This window comes from Dreissena polymorpha, chromosome 1 (assembly GCF_020536995.1).
Source record: "Dreissena polymorpha isolate Duluth1 chromosome 1, UMN_Dpol_1.0, whole genome shotgun sequence".
In the NCBI taxonomy this organism is placed as follows: Eukaryota; Metazoa; Mollusca; class Bivalvia; order Myida; family Dreissenidae; genus Dreissena; species Dreissena polymorpha.
The window spans coordinates 43,796,470-43,820,689 of NC_068355.1; the positions used below are offsets into that span (position 1 = coordinate 43,796,470).

The window sequence follows — 24,220 nt, forward strand, 5'->3', positions numbered from 1 at the left end:
TCATTAATATAAACGTGTGAAATACCCATATATATCTTTTTGTAGATTATGCAGTAATTAGCGCCATCAAATAAATACCCTCTCAACACCTTTCGAGTTTGTTCTTCGAAACAAGTGTGTTTTCTCACAGAGGACAACATCTATCACATCAAAGGCGGTTATCTCTACTCGCACAATTACAGCTATAAAATAATATTTATTTACAAGACTAGCTGTGTATAAAAATTAAATAACGAGTTAATTTCTCAAAAGTTTTAATCACTAGTGAAATATTTTGTTATTACAAGACGGTGCGAACTAGCTTGCGTTCTATTATAACGTGCTTAACACGCATAGATCTCAGAGTACTATATTAAGTTGTATTAATTTTTTATTAAGTATTTATATTTCTTTTTATTAATAACGAAGAACTAAAAATGCTTAGTGTTTCTTTCAAAATGAGAGAAATCAATAGTGTATTTCTTCTTTGTAATCAGATAAAAAGACTTAAGTTAACCATTGCGCTCAGGCAATGATTTGTATCCGTAGCCCCAAGCGCAAACAACACTAATTTAATTGATTGGCTGTATTTAATGTTCCTTTACTTGTAAACATTGCCTTAATACCAGTAAATCATTTAAGCAAATAATGTAGAACTGTCATTGACATTGTTAGGGGCTACTCAACAAACATAAGTCATGTAAATTATTATAAATAATGGTATAATACGCCTCATGCGTAAAGTTACACGTTTCCATGCCCCCTGGGCTCTGATTCAAACTTCGTAAGGAACATACATGAATATGCAACAGCTCTCCCAGGGCAAGAATGGTGAAAATGACAAATTGAAAGCTGTCTTCGTATTTTTTTTTATCAGATTTTTAATTCACTTGACTTTTTATTCACGTCGGACTAAACAGAAGGAAAAGAAATTATTTAAGCAATTAAATAACAGATATCCAACAACAGAAAAAATAATATGCATGTCTTTAATGATAACTAAAATTATACATAATTTTGTTGATATATGTTCATGTGCTGTGAATAAAAAAAGTATCGTCGCCATTTTAAGATATTCGGCAATATATTTATGCACAAAAACTTGGTTCTTGGATATATGTACCCTCAACACAGCTGGGTAAGGCTAGAATGTATGCGGACTTTTTTCGTTGGAGATTGACACATTATCTTAAACTCTCGGAACCCACTTTAACTCAAAATTTAAAGCATAAATATATATTTTATAATAAATAAATTCTTCTTATAAATCAAAATGCATCTGGGAATATTTCAATATTAAATGTATAACTTTATTAACCCATTTAAGCCTTGCGTCAAGAAAAAATGCCTTGGCAAACAGCGTAGACCCAGATGAGACGCCGCATGATGCGGCGTCATATCTAGGTCTGCAATGTTTGCTTAAAAAATTTCTTTAACAAATATTGTAAATATAGAAATAAATATGCTAGACATCCCTAATTTTGGAAATAAAATGATCCAATTTAGAAGGATGAGAGAGTCCACTAGGCATAAATGGGTTAATGCAGATTCATATTTTTTTATGTGTCGTCTCTTGCACGCAACATTCCACAATACGTGGTCATCAAACGTTTTCTCCATCATTTGAGCCTTGTTCTGAGAAAACTGGGCTTTATACTTGTGCGTAAAGTGTCGTCCCAAATTAGCCTGTGCAATCCGCACAAGCTAATCAGGGACGACACTTTCCGCGTTTATGGTATTTTTCGTTTAAAGGAAGTCTCTTCTACACGAAAATCCATTTAAGGCTGAAAGTGTCGTCCCTGATTAGCCTGTGCGAACTGCACAGGCTAATCTGGGACGACACTTTACGCACACGCATTAGGCCCAGTTTTCTCAGAACGCGACTCATTTAAATGTTAACTCACGTATCTGTTATATAATACCACAAGATGTACAAAAATTCATATCTCGACGAAGCAGATCGATGAAATATGTACTTCAATGTATTGCAAGAACAAAGTTACATTGGGGGAGGGGTAAATTATATTAAAACATATACTTTTTTTCACTTAACGGCATCATACGTAATAATACGACGGTATTTACGGTTTTCATTGACTTGCGTAAATGCTTCGACTTCATCGACATTGACATGCTTCTTTACAAACTGCTACTTAACGGCATTGATGGCAAAATATATACGTCAATTAAAAACATTTACCAACATTCGACGGCTAGTGTCCGCGTCAATAACAAGTTAACGGACTGGTTCACGTGCCAGACCGGAGTGAAGCAGGGTGATACGGCGTCGCCGACGCTGTTTTCAATATTCGCTAATGACCTCATTAAAGAGGTGAATGACCTTGACATTGGCCTTGAACTAGACGGGAAAAAGGTGTCATTATTATTATATGCCGATGATATTGTTTGTATAGCAAAGACAGAAGATGACCTACAACGCATCCTAGACACGTTACGTGACTGGTGTAGACGTTGGCGCGTGCTCATAAATACAGAAAAATCGAAATGCATTCACTTCCGCAGAGGCCGTGCAGCATGTACCGACGTTTCATTTAAAATAGGTGAAAACATTCTACAACTGGTGGATAGCTACAAATATCTAGGCGTGACATTCCATTGCAGAGGTGACTTTTCAATAAATGCGGAAATTCTAGGAAAAAGCGCCGGAAAAGCCCTTGGCAAGATATTAGTAAAACTACGAGACCTTAAAGAATTCGGGTTAAATACATTCCAAAAACTGTTTGAATCCTGCGTTGTGCCAATTATGGATTACTGTTCGGGCGTTTGGGGTTATAGGAAATACCAAGCAATGGACAACGTACAGCATCGTGCGATCAGATACTATCTGGGCGTACACAGATTTGCGCCCATACTCGCAATTACCGGTGATATTGGCTGGATCCCGACCAACTATAGAAGATGGTTAAACATGTTAAGAATGTGGAATAGACTCGTGCTACTCGATGACAATAGAATCACCAAACAAGTATTCAATATGGACTACATCCGTTGTCAAAATAACTGGTGTAGTGAAGTTAAAGATATTATGACAAAAATTGGATTAAATGATCAGTTCACTAGCCGCCAACCAATAAATCTAGAAGAAGCCAAACAATCCATCACTGAACTTCATAAAACTGATTGGCGCTTACAAGTAACTCAAGTTTCCAAATTACGAACGTACATCCAATTTAAGACTGACTTTGAAAAGGAATCGTATCTTAATCTTAATTTAAAGCGAAATGAGCGGTCTATTCTCGCACAGCTCAGATGTGGTATTCTGCCACTCCGCATAGAAACCGGGCGGTATGTTGGTGAGGCGCCAGAACAGAGACTCTGTAAACTATGTAACACTGCTTAAGTTGAAGATGAAATGCACTTTGTATTGAAGTGTCCCTTATACCAGGATAAAAGACTATGTTATCTTAGTGAAATTCTCACAAGTGATGAATTTATGAACATGAGAGACTGTGATAAATTTGTTAACCTTGTAAAATATCACCCCAGAAGATTAGCAAAGTATTTAGTAGCCTCATATTTGAAACGTAGGAGCAATTTATTCCATATATGAAGCAATTATAATGTTTATCCATTAATATAAGCCATTTTTGTTGTGAATGATGACTGTTTTTTCTAAAATCATATCATAATCAATGTCGATGCCATACCATTTTAATTAAATCATTGATACGATACGTTGAACGTTACATGCATGTTTCTGTTACACTTCATTCATGTTAAGTATATGTATAACACATTAGTATAGTATACATGTGGCGTTTTGTTACTGTTTTATGTTCTGAATTCATCAGTCGCATACCTAAAACCCTTGATATTGTTTATTTTCTTTGAGTGTAAATCTTGATCATTCGGCTCGATTAAGAATGCACTTTTATTTAAATATTACAATAAATATTAGATTGTTTTCATGTTTCATCCTTGTAGTTTGAATTTTCGTACAAGAATGAATATTTTGATCACTACATACACTTTGAAGGATGAGTTTTAATCAATTAAAATTGATTAAAATCAAATTAGGTACAAATGTAACTTCATTGAAGTCAGAACTTACATGCCGCTATTATTGGCGCTACATGAAATATTAAGCACATATATTTTGCCTAATTAGAATGAATAAATATATATTTTGATTGACGTCTGAATTTGTGATATGACCATATCGATAATTCTTGATATACTGACTATGTTACTGACCATTGATTCGCTTACTGTTTTCATGCTTAATGTTTTATCATGTATTATGTGACTCATAGGCCCGTTTGGGCCGGGTGCATGCCTTTTTGTAATTGTCTGTTGTTATTTCTATATATGTTTGCACATGTCACTTTAATAAAATATTTACTTACTTACTTACTTATACTATTTCTTGCGCATACGTAGTGTTAATTTTATTTTTAGTTTAACGGTTAACTCATCGCTGACACACCTGTTACATCTGAACACTCGAACGCCTTCAACACTTCTTAATGATTTCCCGAGTATTGCGAAGTCTATCCATCCACTTACAATTGTTCTTGGTGACATATGCCTCCAGTAAATACTACAGATCAATATGTCTGAAATCAAGTTCATCGACTGCTGCTGCTGTTACAACTTTAACGTAACGCGATAATTTTCGTTACCATGGCAATATATGAGCATCAGAAACTACGTTAGTATCGCTTATAACTTGGATCCTTGGAGAACTAAATCGAAAATCTACGCTTGTAAGCGAATAAAGGAATTTAAGGGTAAATGTAACTATTTGAATTTAAAAAGACATAGCTTCAGAAAAAAAAAACACTAAGTAAGTCACTAATTGATTATGTTCATGATTTATCGACCATTGATACTGCGAATGTTGCTGCTGTCCCTGATGATCATGCCGATGAACACATAGATAACGAAGACGACGATGATGAAGAAGAGGAATGATGATGACGACGATGACGACAACGACGACGACAACGACAATGATGATTATGAAGATGATGATAATGATGATGATGATGATGATGATGATGATGATTATGATGATGATGATGATGATGATGATGATGATGATGATGATGATGATGATGCTGTTGCTGCTGCTGCTGATGATGATGATGATGATGATGATGATTATTATGATGATAATGATGATGTTGATCGTTACAGTCGTATAAAATATATATTTGGAAAAAGTTTTAAAACATCACCAGAAATAACTCGCACATATGAGTTCGTAATTCAATCCAAAATACATCCTCTACAAGCATCAAATAACGGTGGTGTTAGCTACAAGGTATACGATATCCGTTATTTGTAAAACTTGATCACTTTCAATTAAACATATTGGACATCTGTCCGATCTTGACTCTGGTTACATAGAATAGTTTTGAAAACTGAACAAGTCTTAATCATATTCACACTGGTCTAAATACTCGACATGTATATATATAAAAATATATATATTTTTTTTTTAATTTATGCTACAATGTTACTTGTTTGATATCATGACGTCTTAGGTAAATGTGTATAAATTATAAGATACAGAAATGTATTGTGTAATTAGTAAAATTATGTATTTATCATTTTATTTTTTTCTCTTTACTGTTTGGTTTCTTTATGGACTTAATAAAGAATGTATGGTTTACTAGTGCATGTTTAAACTATAATTCGAATAAAACAAGAACAACAAGACAGTTGAATACAAAGAACATTATAGTTCTGTAAATCACGTGTCGAACTTTCCATCGAATTCTTCGTTGCTAATTCTAGAAAATAAATTATTTTTATATAATTATTATAATTATATCACACACTTGAAGCAATATAATATATCGTACCTGTCATTATCAAATTTCTTGTCTACGAAGTCTCCAACATAAGCATCGAATGCAGACCACTATTCGCACATGTTAATAAATATGACCAGCGATCAGTATTATATATGCCAGAGAGTATCTTATTTTACCGCCGGTTTAGTAAGGTGAGTGTCGAGTCAGTTTCACTGTTTTAGTCTACATCAGGCCATATCTTGTTACTGAATTTCTCCTTTACGAACAACACTTGTAACACAAGAGCGACCTCTTTATACCCACCCACCCAGCTCAGATACATTACACGAAGGTATCACTTTAAGTAACATATAATGCTGTGTCCGCTATTGTTCTTTAATTTCTTTATTTAATACGGTATATGCAATTGGAAGTACGGTGTTTCCCATCAGTTCGCACACGGACTCTAGATGACAATATAAGCTCCGTGGTTCGCATCAATGTCTTACCACGAAGTTTGAAGAACACTTCCGTGCGTTTTGCAAGTCGGTTCGCATATTATTATGATCTTACCACGAAGTATGAATAACAAATCATTAAATAACTACATTATCGTGCATTTTATCGCCATTTCCAAACCCGTATGTGAATAATATAAATTAATGTGAAGTCGATATTATCTCACAACAGCACCGAAAACTTTTCTGCACCGATATATTCACAATAACACCTCTAAGGTTACCACTTATAGTCTATCATAAGTTAAATCACCCAATGGCTGAAAATACACTTAGACTATACGGTGTCATTTGAAACAGTAACAACTATAGGAAACCAGCGAGTGACTTTGTATTACAGAAATCACCATCCATCGATACTGCAGGTATCTGGTAGCCAGCTTACGCGATAGAACACGAGATGTTTTGTGTGAACGCAGCATTACATAAGTAACATTGTCACCCCGCGTACAAATCCCTTAAAACAGTATTCATACATAAAAAGTTTATTTACAAACTGGTTATTATGTTTCTCAAAGAATTTCTCTTTACATAAATCTTAATCGAATGAGTTTTGGAATAAACAAGATTCGTGTTTCGTGCGTGTAGGTCGTATACTCTCAAGATCTTAAGCAGTTGTTTCTAAAAACAACTCCTCTCTTGTTAGGCAAACTGTCTTTGCATAAGTTTTCAAAACAGTTTGAACATATCAAAGTGAAGTCTACATTGTCCATTATTTCTCAGCCTTTTATGTTCATGATGTTCCCAATGTTCTCATAGTTGTTTTGTTGTTTCTTACATGCTCATGTTTAGAGTACATCTTTTGTTTAAAAAAAATTCTATAAACGTTATGTTCTCATAGTGGTTTTCTTGTTTTCTTACATGCACATGTTTAGAGCACATCTTTCGTTTAAATTTGTTCTGACTTTTATACACGTGTCTGAATCGAACAGGAAGTGGGCCTAAATGTCTGAAAAGCTTTGTCATACTTGAATGGTTCAATCTGCACATAGATGCGTGCATGAAAAGCTCATGCAGAGATGAACTATGATTAAATGAGCCGCGTTCTGAGAAAACTGGACTTATTGCATGTGCGTAAAGTGTCGTCCCAGATTAGCCTGTGCAGTCCGCACAGGCTAATCAGGGACGACACTTTCCGCTTTTATGGTATTTTTAGTTTCAAGGAAGTCCCTCCTTACCGAAAATCAAGTTAAGGTGGAAATTGTCGTCCCTGATTAGCCTGTGCGGACTGCACAGGCTAATATGGGACGACACTTTACGCACATGCATTAAGCCCAGTTTTATCAGAACAAGACTCAAATCATTTTGCCAAAATTCTCACCCCTAACTCATGATAACCTATGTATTGCTTTTCAAGACAGAGTTTTAAAAAAATGCGTTAATATATAAACTATTCAGTAGCGTGGCTCGCAACTTTATTTAAGTACCAATGCTTGAAATGGCTAGGGGATCTTATTATACATTCATAAATAAATTTCTAAGTCATTAATGTGTCCAACAATTTTATAAATATGGTTTATTCAATATATACAATAGACAATAAATGCAAGTTGTCCCATACTAACCAAAATGCGGTACCTTCGTATGTTAAATGTTTATATTGGTGTGTATAAATACAAATTCGATATAGCAACTGCTATTCTGACGAACCTATTCCATAGTGACAGACTGGTAAAGGCTGGAAGATGATCTATTGTTAGTGACAGTTACGCTTACGAGAGAATGTGATTACAGTTCGCAGATGAGAGATAGCAGCCCGAGATAAAGGCATTAACCACTATTTACTTGTACCATCGAAAGCCCCCTGAGTGTTCGAGCGGCGTAGTGATTATATTGATACTTAATAAATACCTATATTATTTTAAAATTACACGCTGCGAGGGGTCGTTAGGTAAATATGTAAGGCGCGTTTACATATGAGGATTTAGATAGATAGAAAACGGCGTATGATTAACCTAAAATCTTCTACGGTTCGATTTTGACTGGCACTTGAAGAACGTATACAATTAATAACTGGCCCTTTTTTCTGCAGAATATTATTTTTTCTAAATTGTTCGTTTGATTGAGCAATTGGTGTCGTGAAAAATACACTTACTATTTTATACAGAAATTTATCTGCATTAAAGTGGGAAGAAAAATGTTTGAGATTCAATCGAACTGGATTAAAGGTACTGAAATACACTAAAATAATATTTTGCTAATAATGTGTTTTGGACGATTTGTTTTGGTTAAATATTCCGCGCCAAAAACTGTTGCCGCCGTTGGGGCTGGTGTTTCGTCCCTACTGCAATGATTATTTATAAAAGTACGTTGAATTTTCCCCCACAGTGCTGTAACATGCTAATATTACAAATTGAACAACGAACATCGTATACTGCTATACTTCAATCACAGTTGTGTATGTTCATACCATGAACAATTGTTTAATCGACATTAAAAACGTATGCAAATCAGTAACTATGTGAGAATTAACTTTCTGAACTGATATTTTTTTATGTCACATACCACAGTGCTAAATTATACAAATAAAGTAACTTTATTATGCAACAACCTATTGATAAGATGTTCGTAAAATGTAAAAAAAAAAGTGCCCGCGGAGTCCATGTTCCCGCGTCCTGTCGTTGCTGACTCAATTAATTTTTGTATAACCTTCATACTTTACGACATAGACCGCTTTTTTCATAAAACATTAAAAAAGAAGAATTTAACAGGCTACATTGTAAATGCGCCTGGAAGAAGTGTTCGGCGGATATGTAAAAAAACTTTATATATTTTTCTAATTGTATTGCGCGTGCTAACTCATATGTTTGTGGACAAAATTCCATTGAACAACTGGGGTCGTATTCCAGAAACATCTTAACTCATTTCTTAAATATTTTCACTTCAGTTTAAAATTACAATGTTTAATATTTCTAAACTAAATAAAGACATGCATGTTTTTTTTGGTATTCATCAAATAACATTGACATTATTATGGTATTTTGATGTAATTTTCGATGCCTAACTATTGCAGTATGAAATGAAACACTTACTTGAAAAAGAACCAATTTAAGGATAAACATAAAATTTAACTTCAGATGCTTCTGGACTACCACCCCAGATCAATATGCTGTGGCTTTAAAGCATGTTCATGATCGTAAAGAAAGTATAACTGAATATGTAAACACATTAAATGACTTCAGCCGAATTAGCATTAGTTAGCATTAGTTTTTAATTTAATCAATGTATGGATGCATGGCCATTATTTCAAAGACACGCGTGGGAAAAAAGTACGAAGACATTCGTGTTGATTAGTTTAAATTAGCACGTTTAAATGCAATACGAATAATGTTGTAGAACCCAAAACAAACTGTAAGTCAAAACAGACGATGTGCGTTGAGACAAATAGTATCTAATAACTTAGAAATCTAAGTCTCGGACACCGCCCCCCTTCCACGATTCAACAGGTTTACGAGAGTGAGTTGAAACAACGATTTTCACTTTTCACCGAATAACAACCGAATTACGCTTTTCACCGAATTACAACCGAATCGGTTGTAAATCGGTAACTTATCTAAATGTTCTTTACCATGCACCTGTTTTATTGCACGAGTTTGCACATGTGTCTGCAGATTTGCGGACCATACGGCACACTATCTTTATAAAACACGTTTTTATACCTATTTAATACCTGTTATTAAAATTTAGCAGTCAAGTTATTGTTATTCTCAGATTTGTAACTCATTTTAATTGTTTCATAAAATATGCAATCAAACAGTATGCATCACGCAAACATGCACTTTCATGGATAAAATCTATATAAAAAAATGGACATTAATGCTTATTAAAATTAATAGATGCAGCTTGGTGACAACGTTAATTAAAATTTCTTACATCTCTTAAATATTTTACTAAAAATACACATCTTCAAAAAAAAATGCAAACAACACATGTGTTATCTATGTATCTTTTTAAAACACGTTTTTATACCTATTTAATACAAGTTATTGAAATTTAGCAATCAAACGTTTATTTAAAATGTCAATACGGGTATAACACGGATTTACGGTATCAGGATTTACACGTAATTGAATGGAGATAGCGCATGTGTATGGTAGCGAAATAAATATGTATGTTCCCCTTAACGTATACAAATGAACCTTTTAAATGGACAAACACCATTTTCTGATAACATTACTCTCCCCACCACCCCGTTGGAAGAAGTTTATAGTATCCCTGCCTGTTCGTTTGTTGGAGTTATATTCAAAGCAGTATGTGGCTTTCAACTTTAATATTTTAAAGTGACGTACATACTCCTATAAAAAACAAATTTCTATTTAATTATGTGTTCTTTATAATATGGGTATACTTTAAAAGTACCGTTCGTGTTTCATAGCTTTTAATTTAAATTTTCTTTCGTTAATGAATGAATATTTGAATAAAAAAATAATGCAGTTTACTATGTCAACCTCATATTGTTTTTCGTTTGAAAAATTTGAAAGTGAAAATTCTTACCCCAATCGGTATTTGCTGATTCACAATTTTATATGAAATGATTAATAATTGATATATACTGTTCGAATATTTTTTATATAATTTACAACGTACCTTGCGGTTGAGTCGTATTCATATTAATCTATCTTTCGCTTTCGCCGAACAAATCCGCCACAACACTGGTAGTACACTACTATAAGTCAACTAGAATATCACTATCTTCCGTTATCGCCCTTTGTCTTTACCGCGGAAGCTGGCATTAAAGGGATCTTTTCACGCTTTAGTAAATTGACAAAATTGAAAAAAGTTGTTTCAGATTCGTAAGTTTTCGTTTTAGTTATGATATTTGTGAGGAAACAGTTATACTGAACATTAACCATGCTCTAATATAGCCATTATATGCATCTTTTGACGATTTTAAAACCTAAAAATTATAAAGCGTTGCAACGCGAAACGATGGAATAATTTGGAGAGTTCTGTTTTTGTCGTTAAATTTTGTGAAACTACGAAGATTGCTTATATAATGTATAAAATACGTCTAGAATGTGTACTCGGCGGAATAGCTCAGTAGGCTAAAGCGTTTTTACTTCAGGACTCTGGCAGGACTCCAGGGATCACTGGTTCGAAACCTGCACCGGGCAATATTCTTTTCCTTTTTTTAATTGTTTTCTTGATTTTTTACTGGAGCTTTTATGATCCAATGTTTACATTTATCAATATAAAGCATTTAATGAATAAGTTAAAAAAATGCCAAAATCTGTGAAAAGGCCCCTTTAAAATGATTGCATTGACATGGCAGTAGTATTAGGTAAACCGGTGTAAACCTTCATAATGACATGATCAGCGTATACTAGCTAATAGCTCGCGCGCAGTCAATTACAGTGCGGCTTCCGGGTAAATTGAGCGAGCTTTATTGGTCAGATCCAACGAATAATAGTTAGATTGGAATGTAATCATTGGTTTTAAGATGGTCCCTACTAAATTGGAGAATAATTATTCAAACGATACACTGTTAATGCAGTGTATCTAAATGATGCAATAAAAGTTAATTATCATTTCGGTTTTTATTCAATCGGGTACTACGATTGGCAAATAATAGGTTTGTATGCAAAAACAAATACTGGGTCATAAGTTTGCGCTAATCTTTGCCACAAACGATCATATTTGCTAAATTAACTTCAAATTTAAAAGACACAACAATAAAACGAACTTCAAATAAAGATTGAGATTTCTAGAGGTTTTTGCAATTTTTAGTGCTGGATCGTATAAAAGTTAACAAAATAGCGTTAAGCCGACATACCCATTCTCATTTTTGGCGACGTTAGTGGAAACAGAAGTGCGGACGAAATTCTGATAAATGCAAATGTTTAAAAAGCCTCTGAAGTAACGATCTATCGAATCATCTGTGTAGAGTACATTTCAGACCGACAAGGAAGGTTCATATATATTGACAGATTTATTGCAATAAACATGTGTAACGTCTACAACGGTTCTGGATTAGGCTTTAAATTGACACGGGTCCACAAGAGATCTAGGAACTAGCATGTTTATTGTCACTTCCATGGGTCCACCTCATGCGACGAAATCACATCGTGTCAAACTTACAAGTTTATAGTAACCTACGAGGGCATGCGTCTGTATCACTCGATGGTAAAGTTGTGAAATAAATTATCATATATATTTACTGTTTTTTTTTTACATTTGCGGGCAGATGCTCCTAGATTATTGTGTCAATCCTGGTTCTTACGTTTTTCTGACATCCCGGACAATCGTTTTTATATATTCGAAGAGGTATTAATTTAAGCGCACGTCTGCTTATCATTATTATTAGTTTTAACTGCTTTAACGTTAAACGATCAAATGAAATATGTAAGATCATGAAATTATTTTCATTTTCAAATCATTCGGTAAAAAGGTATCATACATTTGATCGAGTTTATATTTCTTATCATGGGATCAGAATGATATTGCATTTTGTTACTGACTTCTCGACCATTATATAACGAAAGTTACGTTCTTAACTAGCAAGCGACATTGTTTATACAACCACATTTAATGATGATGGGAAAAAAAATAAACGGTCCTTTCCTAGATGTTGGCATGTATTGAAGTTTTTCATTAAATGCTCGAATGTTTCACTTCTTTTTATTGATAAATGTAAAAAGCTCAAGTAAGAAACTAGAATAAATGTAAAGAAAGAAAAAAAGAAATCATCAACTGGGCTCGAACCACTGACCCTTAGAGTAATAGTATATCGCTTAAACAACTCAACCATGTGTGAGCATGCCACGAGTGATTATTTATTCTTTTTAAGAGCAATAATAATAACAACAGAAATCTCCAAATGTTTCAGTCGTTTCGCGTTTGTCACGCTTTATAATTTGCAGGGTTTTTTAACAATGAAACGATGCATATAATGGATATTTGAGAGAATGGTAAATGTCAAGTATTACTGTTTCCTAACAAATATCATAACTACAACGAAACATTGTCAATTTACCACAACAACTTAGACAAAAGTTCTGAGAAATGGGGACTTGATAATTACAACTTAACTGTTGTGATAATTTATTTTTTTAAACTGATATATGGTCGTGTTATGCTACTCATAAAAGGCTTAATAATAATTTATAACTTATATAGTATACAATATTCAATCGATACTGGTAAAACCTTTCTTCATTTAAAATGTAGTGAAATAATTTAGATACATGTATGTTTTTTTATTCAGCTAGCATTAATACACAATTTTCGAAACGCATAATGCAAACTTTATATAAGTAAACATAAATATATTTATGAAAAATGTGCAGATATACAATATTTTTTCATTTACCGTCGTTATCTTTTTTGCACACATTTGTTTTGATTTGAACGAAAATTTCCGTTCAAGACAATTGCCGTTATATTCATGTTATTTTAACTGATGAAAATGTAAGGTGGTATAATTATATGCTCGCAGTATTCCAGTAAGTTAATGTAGGAAATGTTTGACACACGTCGGATCCACTCATAATGCAGCCTCAGGCGCGTAAGGACCTGATAAACTTTGAAATTCAAAAACACACACTTGAAATGCAACTTCACGAGGGAGGGAATGAGTACAGCTTAAAGCCTTAAACCCGTTATTATTTAGACAAACTATTAGTTATTGAATTGTTATTGTCGTGTTCGCCTATTTGGAGACTAAGCAGTCGTGTTGAAAAGGAAGATATCGCGGATTGTTTCGAATTTTAGGTTTTCATCAAAGCTGAATTATTGAAAGTTTACATTTGTTCGATTAATTTATTTTCGCTGATGCATAACTCAATTCTGATTTAAAATGGTGCATCTACCGATAACTTCGTATGTGCATATATCTTCTTCTACTAGTAATAATATTACATAGTATTACCAATTTAATATGATTAGTTTTATGAATGTTTTAATGCAATATAAATGTGGCTAGGTCGCTGATATTTAACTTATAATAGTTATGCTTGAAGCATAACTAATTATATAATTATATTAAATTTTATGCAAATTTGGAAGCAATATCATTAATGCCCAATATAATTAAGTCGTAAAAATGTCAAATTGTGCACGGACATGTACAGTATGTAGCTACCCTGAACGTCTTAGCCGGTTGATAAATTCATTTATGACGCGTGTTAACACAATCATTTGACGACGATGATGAAGAAGAGGAATGATGATGACGACGACGATGATGATGATGATGATGATGATGATGATGATGATGATGATGATGATGATGATGATGATGATGATGGTGATGATGATGATGATGATGATGATGATGATGATGATGATGATGATGATGATGATGATGATGATGATGATGATGATGATCGTTACAGTCGTATAAAATATATATTTGGAAAATTAAGTTATTAAACATCACCAGAAATAACTCGCACATGTGATTACGTAATTCAATCTAAAATACATCGTCTACAAGCATCAAATAACGGTGGTGTTAGCTGAACGGTATACGATATCCGTAATTTGTAAAACTTGATCATTTTGACTTAAACAAAGTTGACATCTGGTTACATAGAACAGTTTTGAAAATTAAACAAGTCTAAAATTTAGTAATCATATTCACACTGGTCTAAATACTCGACATGTATATATTTTTTAAATATATTTTCGTGACAATGTTACTTTTGTTGATATCATGACGTCTTAGGTAAATGTGTATAAATTATAAGATACAGAAATGTATTGTGTTATTAGTAAAATTATGTATTTATCATTTTATTTTTTTCTCTTTACTGTTTGGTTTCTTTATGGACTTAAAGGGGCCTTTTCACAGATTTTGGCATTTTTTTAACTTATTCATTAAATGCTTTATATTGATAAATGTAAACATTGGATCATAAAAGCTCCAGTAAAAAATCAAGAAAAAAAATAAAAAAAAGGAAAAGAACATTGCCCGGAGCAGGTTTCGAACCAGTGACCTCTGGAGTCCTGCCAGAGTCCTGAAGTAAAAACACTCTAGCCTACTGAGCTATTCCGCCGAGTACCCATTCAGGACGTATTTTATACCTTATATAAGCAATCTTCGTAGTTTCACAAAATTTAACGACAAAAACAGAACTCTCCAAATTATTCAATCGTTTCGCGTTGCAATGCTTTATAATTTTTAGGTTTTAAAATCGCCAAAAGATGCATATAATGGCTATATTAGAGCATGGTTAATGTTCAGTATTACTGTTTCCTCACAAATATCATAACTAAAACGAAAACTGACGAATCTGAAACAACTTTTTTCAATTTTGTCAATTTACCAAAGCGTGAAAAGATCCCTTTAATAAAGAATGTATGGTTTACTAGTGCATGTTTAAACTATAGTTCGAATAAAACAAGAACAACAAGACAGTTGAATACATTGAGAACATTAAAGAAACAATAATAATTTATTAGTTAGTTCTGTTAATCAAGTGTCGAACTTTCCATAGAATTCTTCGTTGATAATTCTAGAAAATAATTTTAACACACACTTGAAAAAAACAAAATAATTTACCGAACCTGTCATTATAAAATTCCTTGTCTACGAAGTCTCCAACATAAGCATCAAATGCAGACCACTATTCGCACATGTTAATATATATGATCAGCAATCAGTATTATATATGCCATCTTATTTTACCGCCGGCTTTAGTAAGGAGAGTGTCGAGTCAGTTTCACTGTTTTAGTCTACATCAGGCCATACCTTGTTACTAAATTTTTCCGTTACGAACAACGCGTGTAACACAAGAGCAACCTGTTTATAATGATGATACCCACCATGCCCAGATAAATTACACGAAGGTATCACTTTAAGGAACTTATAATGTTGTGTCCGTTATTGTTCTTTAATTTCTTTATTTAATACGTATTGAAGTTGAAAGTACAGTACGTGTTTCCCATCAGTCCGCATCAATATCTTACTACGAAGTTTGAAAAACACTGCCGTATGTTATGCGCGTCAGTCCGCATATTATTATGATCTTACACGAAGTTTGAATAACAAATCCTTAAAGGGATCTTTTCACGCTTTGGTAAATTGACAAAATTGAAAAAAGTTGTTTCAGATTCGTAAGTTTTCGTTTTAGTTATGATATTTGTGAGGAAACAGTAATACTGAACATTAACCATGCTCTAATATAGCCATTATATGCATCTTTTGACGATTTTAAAACCTAAAAATTATAAAGCATTGCAACGCGAAACGATTGAATAATTTGGAGAGTTCTGTTTTTGTCGTTAAATTTTGTGAAACTACGAAGATTGCTTATATAAGGTATAAAATACGTCCTGAATGGGTACTCGGCGGAATAGCTCAGTAGGCTAGAGTGTTTTTACTTCAGGACTCTGGCAGGACTCCAGAGGTCACTGGTTCGAAACCTGCTCCGGGCAATGTTCTTTTCCTTTTTTTTATTTTTTTTCTTGATTTTTTACTGGAGCTTTTATGATCCAATGTTTACATTTATCAATATAAAGCATTTAATGAATACGTTAAAAAAATGCCAAAATCTGTGAAAAGGCCCCTTTAAATAATTACATTTAAGTGCATTTTTTTCGCCATTTCCAAACCCGGATGTGAATAATATAATGTAACCGATATGTTCACAATAACACCGATAAGATTACCATCGTTCATTGTGTCACACCGGTCTTACTGACAATAACGTAGTGACGTCACCATCTATGTATAGAATGACAATCGTTAGGTAAATCACCCAAAGGCTGAAAGTACACTTACACTATACGATGTCATTGAATATGGTGTACGAACTGGTCAAAAACTATTCTTAACTGTCCGGGACGGTTTATAAACCGTCCGGGACGGTTTGTAAACTGTCCCGGACAGTTTACTAAACTGTCCCGGACAGTTTCTTACTTTTGAACCGCTCGTGCGTCTGTAAACTGTACCGGGCGATTTATTTTGTGGATTACAAACCGTCCTGGACAGTTTAGGAAGCTGTCCGGGACGGTTTCCTGGAAACTGTCCGGGACGGTTTCTAAAACTGTCCCGGACGGTTTACAGGCATTAATTTTAGTTCGGCATAGGTTCTAAAGAGGAGTCAATCAACCAATAAGAACACTCGTAACACTTCGCATGTGTGTGCCATTTCGAAAGTGAGAATTTCCTTTTTAGTAACGTTTACTCGAGTGATTGTTCGATAATTTATCATTTGTACGCGAAAATCGACAGAGATCGGTTTTTAGAAACTTGTCGGGATGTGTTTAATTCCATTACAAGAACTTTAGAGACAAATAGGTTCCTTGAGGTGATTAACTCTTCACTGACAAGATTGGGTGCTCTGGCTAGAAATGTGAACAGAATGACCACATCATATCCCGAGTTTACACCGTTACTCGACAGTTTCAGGGCAGCGACTGTAAAAGAAGAAATTCGTTACCAATGTCAGAAATACTTTGTGGGCAAATAAATTTATTTCGAGTACTTAAAATATTCATTTTTAACTCTGGCGTTTTTGGCAGCAATGATTGATTGAATATTTTTAAAATCATGTTTTGTCCGAGAAAAATAGCGTCGCTCGAGATGACAGCGATATTACATTACGACTTCTAAAGCAAAGCATTATTGTAAGGAGTGTTCTGATTGGTTGATATTAATAATACCGTGTCGGACAGTTCAAACCGTCCCGGACAGTTTACTAAACTGTCCATGACAGTTTAAACCGTCCCGGACGGTTTATGCGCACGAATGGTCCAAAACTTTCCTAAACTGTCCCGGACAGTTTGTAAACTGTCCGGGACAGTTTAGAAAACTGTCCGGGACAGTTAAGTAAACAGTCAGGGACAGTTTACAAACCGTCCCGGACAGTTTCTAAACTGTCCCGGACAGTTTAGAATAGTTTTGGACCAGTTCGTACACCATAATTGAAAGCTACAGGAAACCAGCGAGTGACTTGTTATTACAGAAATCACCGTCCATCTATACGATTGTAGGACAAACGGCACCCGGACAAACGGCACCCGGACAATCGGCACCCAGTGTTTTTTTGCATACGCGGACAGTCGGCACCCTGTAAATTTATCGACCCGGACAATCGGCACCCGATTTAATTGTAAACCCGGTCAAACGGCACCCTATTTACAGTCCCCGGTCATAGCTTTATATATGGACAGTAACAGAATCGTAAGAAATTGTATTTTTATTGAGGATATCACTGAAAATCCGATTGAAATCGGTTGAAAACCAACAATATAGAGATTTTAATTTTGGGGTAGACTACGGTCAAGTACAAAAACGTCAATATAAATAATGCCTGACGGACATTGTGATAAAAAGTACCATCTCCGTGTATTGTGGTGTTTTCAAATAATATATATTGTATACATGTACATATATTTTGTTTGGGTAATGGTGAGGTTGATCGGCCACGCTTGAAGTAATACATCGGATGCACCGGTTTTAATTTTAAATCGATTCAAGCTTGTAATTGATTAAAACAAGCGAGGACGGTTATACTTTCGTTAACAAAATTTGCAAATACGGAATAAAAATTGTTGAAACGAAACGTATTTGTAAATTGTGACGACAAAGAGCGGTAATTACGGGGATAATTAGTTGATTAAATAATGATTTCATCAAGCAATGTTCAAGGCAATCTAATTGCAGAAAACAAACAGCGTGAAAAACAAAACCAACCGACAATATTCGCGGCGATTTTCAATAATGACGATTAAATAATAATTTGCGAAAAAGTAAGTGAAGATCTAACAGTTACCGATAATTGGTAAAGCACGGGGAGATTAAAGAAATTTTCCGAAATTTATCACTTCTCTCGGACTCTGAATGAGAAAAACGCTCTACTGGACAGTAGGCCACGATGTCGCACAAGTTAATTGACGCGTGTATGACAATACACAGGGTCGAGTGGGTACACAGTACTCTCAATGCCGATTTTTCCTGCCTGATGGCCCGATTTGCACGCGTTTTGCACTCTCCGGAAAACTTGTTTGTAGAAGCAAACTTTTGTTTATGTCGTCGGATAAAATAATCGCCATTTTTCTAGTCAATTTTAAGAAATAATAGCCAGTTAATAAATTAATCGTCATTGTCGTTAATGTCTGGCATCAGCGTTAGCACTGGTTGTTTATTTTTGGTGTTTTCACTTCAAATGCACTTATATTTGTTAATGGAGCATCAACATACTAACACAAAATCGCGGAAAGAGAAAAACAATGCATTTAATGTCAACCGTACTTTCGTTTGACAACGGATCATTTTAATTTCCTGCAACGATATCTATTCACACGACACACGAACACTAAATCCGATCTTAATAAAAAGACAGTTCCGCTCGGTAAAATATCGTATACTGTATAGTATATATTTTATATAAACAACTGGTAACAAGATGAGTTGCAGATAATTAGTCAGTTACCACATTTTAACTAACTCGTTTGACCTGTTAATTCTTTTCAGCTCAATTGTCTTTGATATTTATAAATTGTTTAGAGGTGTTATTAAACAAATTAGAAGATAACGTTAATCAATCCACACTTATATTATGTCACTATTATTTATTGTGCTGTAACATTGTATTATTTTCATGCAATACAAATTTGGACTTGGACTTGGTTTGATAACATAATTAGTTCAAGTTCAACAAGGTGCTGACGGGCTTTATCGATCGCATTTAATCGGGTGCCGTTTGTCCGGGTATACAATTATATCGAGTGCCGATTGTCCGGGTCGAAAAATTTACAGGGTGCCGACTGTCCGCGTATGCAAAAAAAACACTGGGTGCCGATTGTCCGGGTGCCGTTTGTCCGTATACCCATCTATACTGCTGGTATCTGGTATCCAGCTTAGGCGATAAAACACGAGATGTTTAGCCCTTTGCATGCTGGGAAATTTGTCGTCTTCTAAAATGTCGGCTGCTGAATTTCTAAAATTAGCATTTTCTTCTCTTTTTTTCAAAGAATACTATCAGAATAGCAAACAGTTTAGATCCTGATGAGACGCTACGTTCTGTGGCGTCTCATCTGGATCCAAACTGTTTGCAAAGGCCTTCAAAATTCGGTTCCAGCACTGAAAGAGTTAGTGTGAACGCAGCATTACATATGTCATATTATCACCCTGCGTACAAATCCCATAAAACAGTTTTCATAAATAAAAGTTTGATTTACAAACTAGAATTTGATTTATTTTTATCAAACCGCGTGCAATGTGTTACTATGTTTCTCAAAGATTTTCTCTTTACATAAATCTTAATCGAAGGAGTTTTGGAATAAACAAGATTCGTGTTTCGTGCTTGTAGTTTGTATACTCTCAAGATTTTCAGCAGTTGTTTCTAAACAACTCTCCTCTTGTTAGGCGAACTGTCTTTGCAGAAGTTTTCAAAACAGCGTGATCATATCAAAGTGAAGTCTACATTGTCCATTATTTCTCAGCCTTTTATGTTCATGATGTTCCCAGTGTTCTCATAGTTGTTTTCTTGTTGCTTACATGCTCATGTTTAGAGTACATCTTTTGTTAAAAAAAATTCTATAAACGTAATGTTCTCAAAGTGGTTTTCTTGTTTTCTTACATGCACATGTTAAGCGCACATCTTTCGTTTAAATTTTTCTGACTTTTATACACGTGTCTGAATCGAACAGGAAGTGGGCCTAAATGTCTGAAAAGCTTTGTCATACTTGAATGGTTCAATCTGCACATAGATGCGTGCATGAAAAGCTCATGCAGAGATGAACTATGATTAAATGAGCCGCGTTCTGAGAAAACTGGACTTAATGCATGTGCGTAAAGTGTCGTCCTAGATTAGCCTGTGAAGTCCGCACAGGCTAATCAGGGACGACACTTTCCGCTTTTATGGTATTTTTAGTTTCAAGGAAGTCCCTCCTTACCGAAAATCAAGTTTAGGTGGAAAGTGTCGTCCCTGTTTAGCCTGTGCGAACTGCACAGGCTAATCTGGGACGACTTTTTACGCACATGCATTAAGCCCAGTTTTATCAGAACAAGACTCAAATCATTTTGCCAAAATTCTCACCCCTAACTCATGCTAACATATGTATTGATTTTCAAGGCAGAGTTTAAAAAAAATGCGTTAATATATAAACTATTCAGTAGCGTGGCTTGCAACTTTATTTAAGTACCATTGCTTGAAATGGCTAGGGGATCTTATTAAACATTCATAAATAAATTTCTAAGTCATTAATGTGTCCAACAATTTTATAAATATGGTTTATTCAATATATACAATAGACAATAAATGCAAGTTGTCCCATAACAACCAAAATGCGGTACTTTCGTATGTTAAATGTTATATTGGTGTGTATAATTACAAATTCGATATAGCAACTGCTATTCTGACGAACCTATTCCATAGTGACAGACTGGTAAAGGCTGGAAGATGATCTATTGTTAGTGACAGTTACGCTTACGAGAGAATGTGATAACAGTTCGCAGATGAGAGATAGCAGCCCGAGATAAAGGCATTAACCACTATTTACTTGTAGCATCGAAAGCCCCTTGAGTGTTAGAGCGGCGCAGTGATTATATTGATACTTCATAGATACATAGATAATTTTAAAATTACACGCTGAGAGGGGTCGTTAGGTAAATATATATAGGCGCGTTTACATATGCGGATTTAGATAGATCGAAAACGGCGTATGATTAACCTAAAATCTTCTAAGGTTCGATTTTTACTAGCACTTGAAGAACATTTACAATTAAAAAATGGCCCTTTTTTCTGCAGAATATTATTTTTTCTAAATTGTTCGTTGGATTGAGCAATTGGTGTCGTGAAAAATACACTTACTATTTTATACAGAAATTTATCTGCATTAAAGTGGGAAGAAAAATGTTTGACATTCAATCGAACTGGATTAAAGGAACTGAAATACACTAAAATAATATTTTGCTAATAATGTGTTTTGGACGATTTGTTTTGGTTAAATATTCCGCGCCAAAAACTGTTGCCGCCGTTGGGGCTGGTGTTTCGTCCCTACTGCAATGATTATTTATAAAAGTACATTGAATTTGCCCCCACAGTACTGTAACATGCTAATATTACAAATTGAACAACGTACATCGTATACTGCTATACTTCAATCACAGTTGTGTATGTTCATACCATGAACAATTGTTAATCGACCTTAAAAACGTATGCACATCAGTAACTGTGTGAGAATTAACTTTCTGAACTGATATTTTTTATATGTCACATACCACAGTTCTAAATTATACAAATAAAGTTACTTTATTATGCAACAACCAATTGATAAGATGTTCGTAAAATGTAAACATGCACTTTCATGGATAAAATCTATAAAAAAAAACTGGACATTAATGGTTATTTAAATTAATAGATGCAGCTTGGTGACAACGTTACTTAAAATTTCTTACATCTCTTAAATATTTTACTAAAAATACACATCTTCAAAAAAAATGCAAACAACACATGTGTTATCTATGTATCTTTTTAAAACACGTTTTTATACCTATTTAATACATGTTATTAAAATTTAGCAATCAAACGTTTATTTAAAATGTCAATACGGGTATATTACGGATTTACGGTATCAGGATTTACACATAATTGAATGGAGATAGCGCATGTGTATGGTAGCGAAATAAATATGTATGTTCCCCATAACGTATACAAATGAACCTTTTAAATGGACAAACACCATTTTCTGATAACATTACTCTCCCCACCACCCCGTTGGAAGAAGTTTATAGTATCCCTGTCTGTTCGTTTGTTGGAGTTATATTCAAAGCAGTATGTGGCTTTCAACTTTAATATTTAAAAGTGACGTACATACTCCTATAAAAAAAAAACAAATTTCTATTTAATTATGTGTTCTATATAATATGGGTACACTATCAAAGTACCGTTCGTGTATTATAGCTTTTAATTTAAATTTTCTTTTGTTAATTAATGAATATTTGAATAATAAAATAATACAGTTTACTATGACAACCTTATATTGTTTTTCGTTTGAAAAATTTGAAAGTGAAAATTCTTACCCCAATCGGTATTTGCTGTTTCACAATTTTATATAAATTTTTTAATAATTGATATATATTGTTCGAATATTTTTTTTTATAATTTACAACGTACCTTGCGGTTGAGTCGTATTCATATCTTCGCTTTCGCCGAACAAATCCGCCACAACACTGGTAGTACACTACTATAAGTTAACTAGAACATCACTATCTTCCGTTATCGCCCTTTGTCTTTACCGCGGAAGCTGACATTAAAATGATTGCATTGACATGGCAGTAGTATTAGGCAAACCGTTGTAAACCTTCATAATGACATGATCAGCGTATAATAGCTAATAGCTCGCGCGCAGTCAATTACAGTGCGGCTTCCGGGTAAATAGAGCGAACTTTATTGGTCAGATCCAACGAATAATAGTTAGATTGGAATGTAATCATTGGTTTTAAGATGGTCCCTAGTAAATTGGAGAATAATTATTCAAACGATACACTTTTAATGCAGTGTATCTAAATGATGCAATAAAAGTTAATTATCATTTCGGTTTTTATTCAATCGGGTACTACGATTGGCAAATAATAGGTTTGTATGCAAAAACAAATACTGGGTCATAAGTTTGCGCTAATCTTTGCCACAATCGATCATATTTGCTAAATTAACTTCAAATTTAAACGACACAACAATAAAACGAACTTCAAATAAAGATTGAGATTTCTAGAGGTTTTTGCAATTCTTAGTGCTGGATCGTATAAAAGGTAACTAAAAATAGCGTTAAGCCGACATACCCATTATCTTTTTTGGCGACGTTAGTGATAACAGAAGTGCGGACATATTCGCACGAAATTCTGATAAATGCAAATGTTTAAAAAGCCTCTGAAGTAACGATCTATCGAATCATCGAATCATCTGTGTAGGGTCGGACATTTCAGACCGACAAGGGAGGTTCATATATATTGACAGATTTATTGCAATAAACATGTGTAACGTCTACAACGGTTCTGGATAAGGCTTTAAA

The 24,220-nt window shown here is 34.1% G+C and overlaps 1 protein-coding gene across 2 annotated transcripts in view; it reads right to left on the minus strand.

Annotated features, from left to right (window-relative positions):
* LOC127878597 (uncharacterized) overlaps positions 1 to 23,518 on the minus strand; it is a 28,928-nt gene extending 5,410 nt beyond the window's left edge. Inside the window, exon 1 of one of the 2 annotated variants that reach the window (XM_052425124.1) lies at positions 23,326 to 23,518. In XM_052425124.1, coding sequence (XP_052281084.1) covers positions 23,326 to 23,347 — 22 coding nt within the window. In that variant the 5' untranslated portion in view covers positions 23,348 to 23,518. Of the gene's footprint in view, positions 1 to 10,846; positions 10,974 to 23,325 lie in introns of those variants that run through there. The other variant, XM_052425133.1, reaches the window with a different exon arrangement.
* Positions 23,519 to 24,220: the final 702 nt, after the last annotated feature.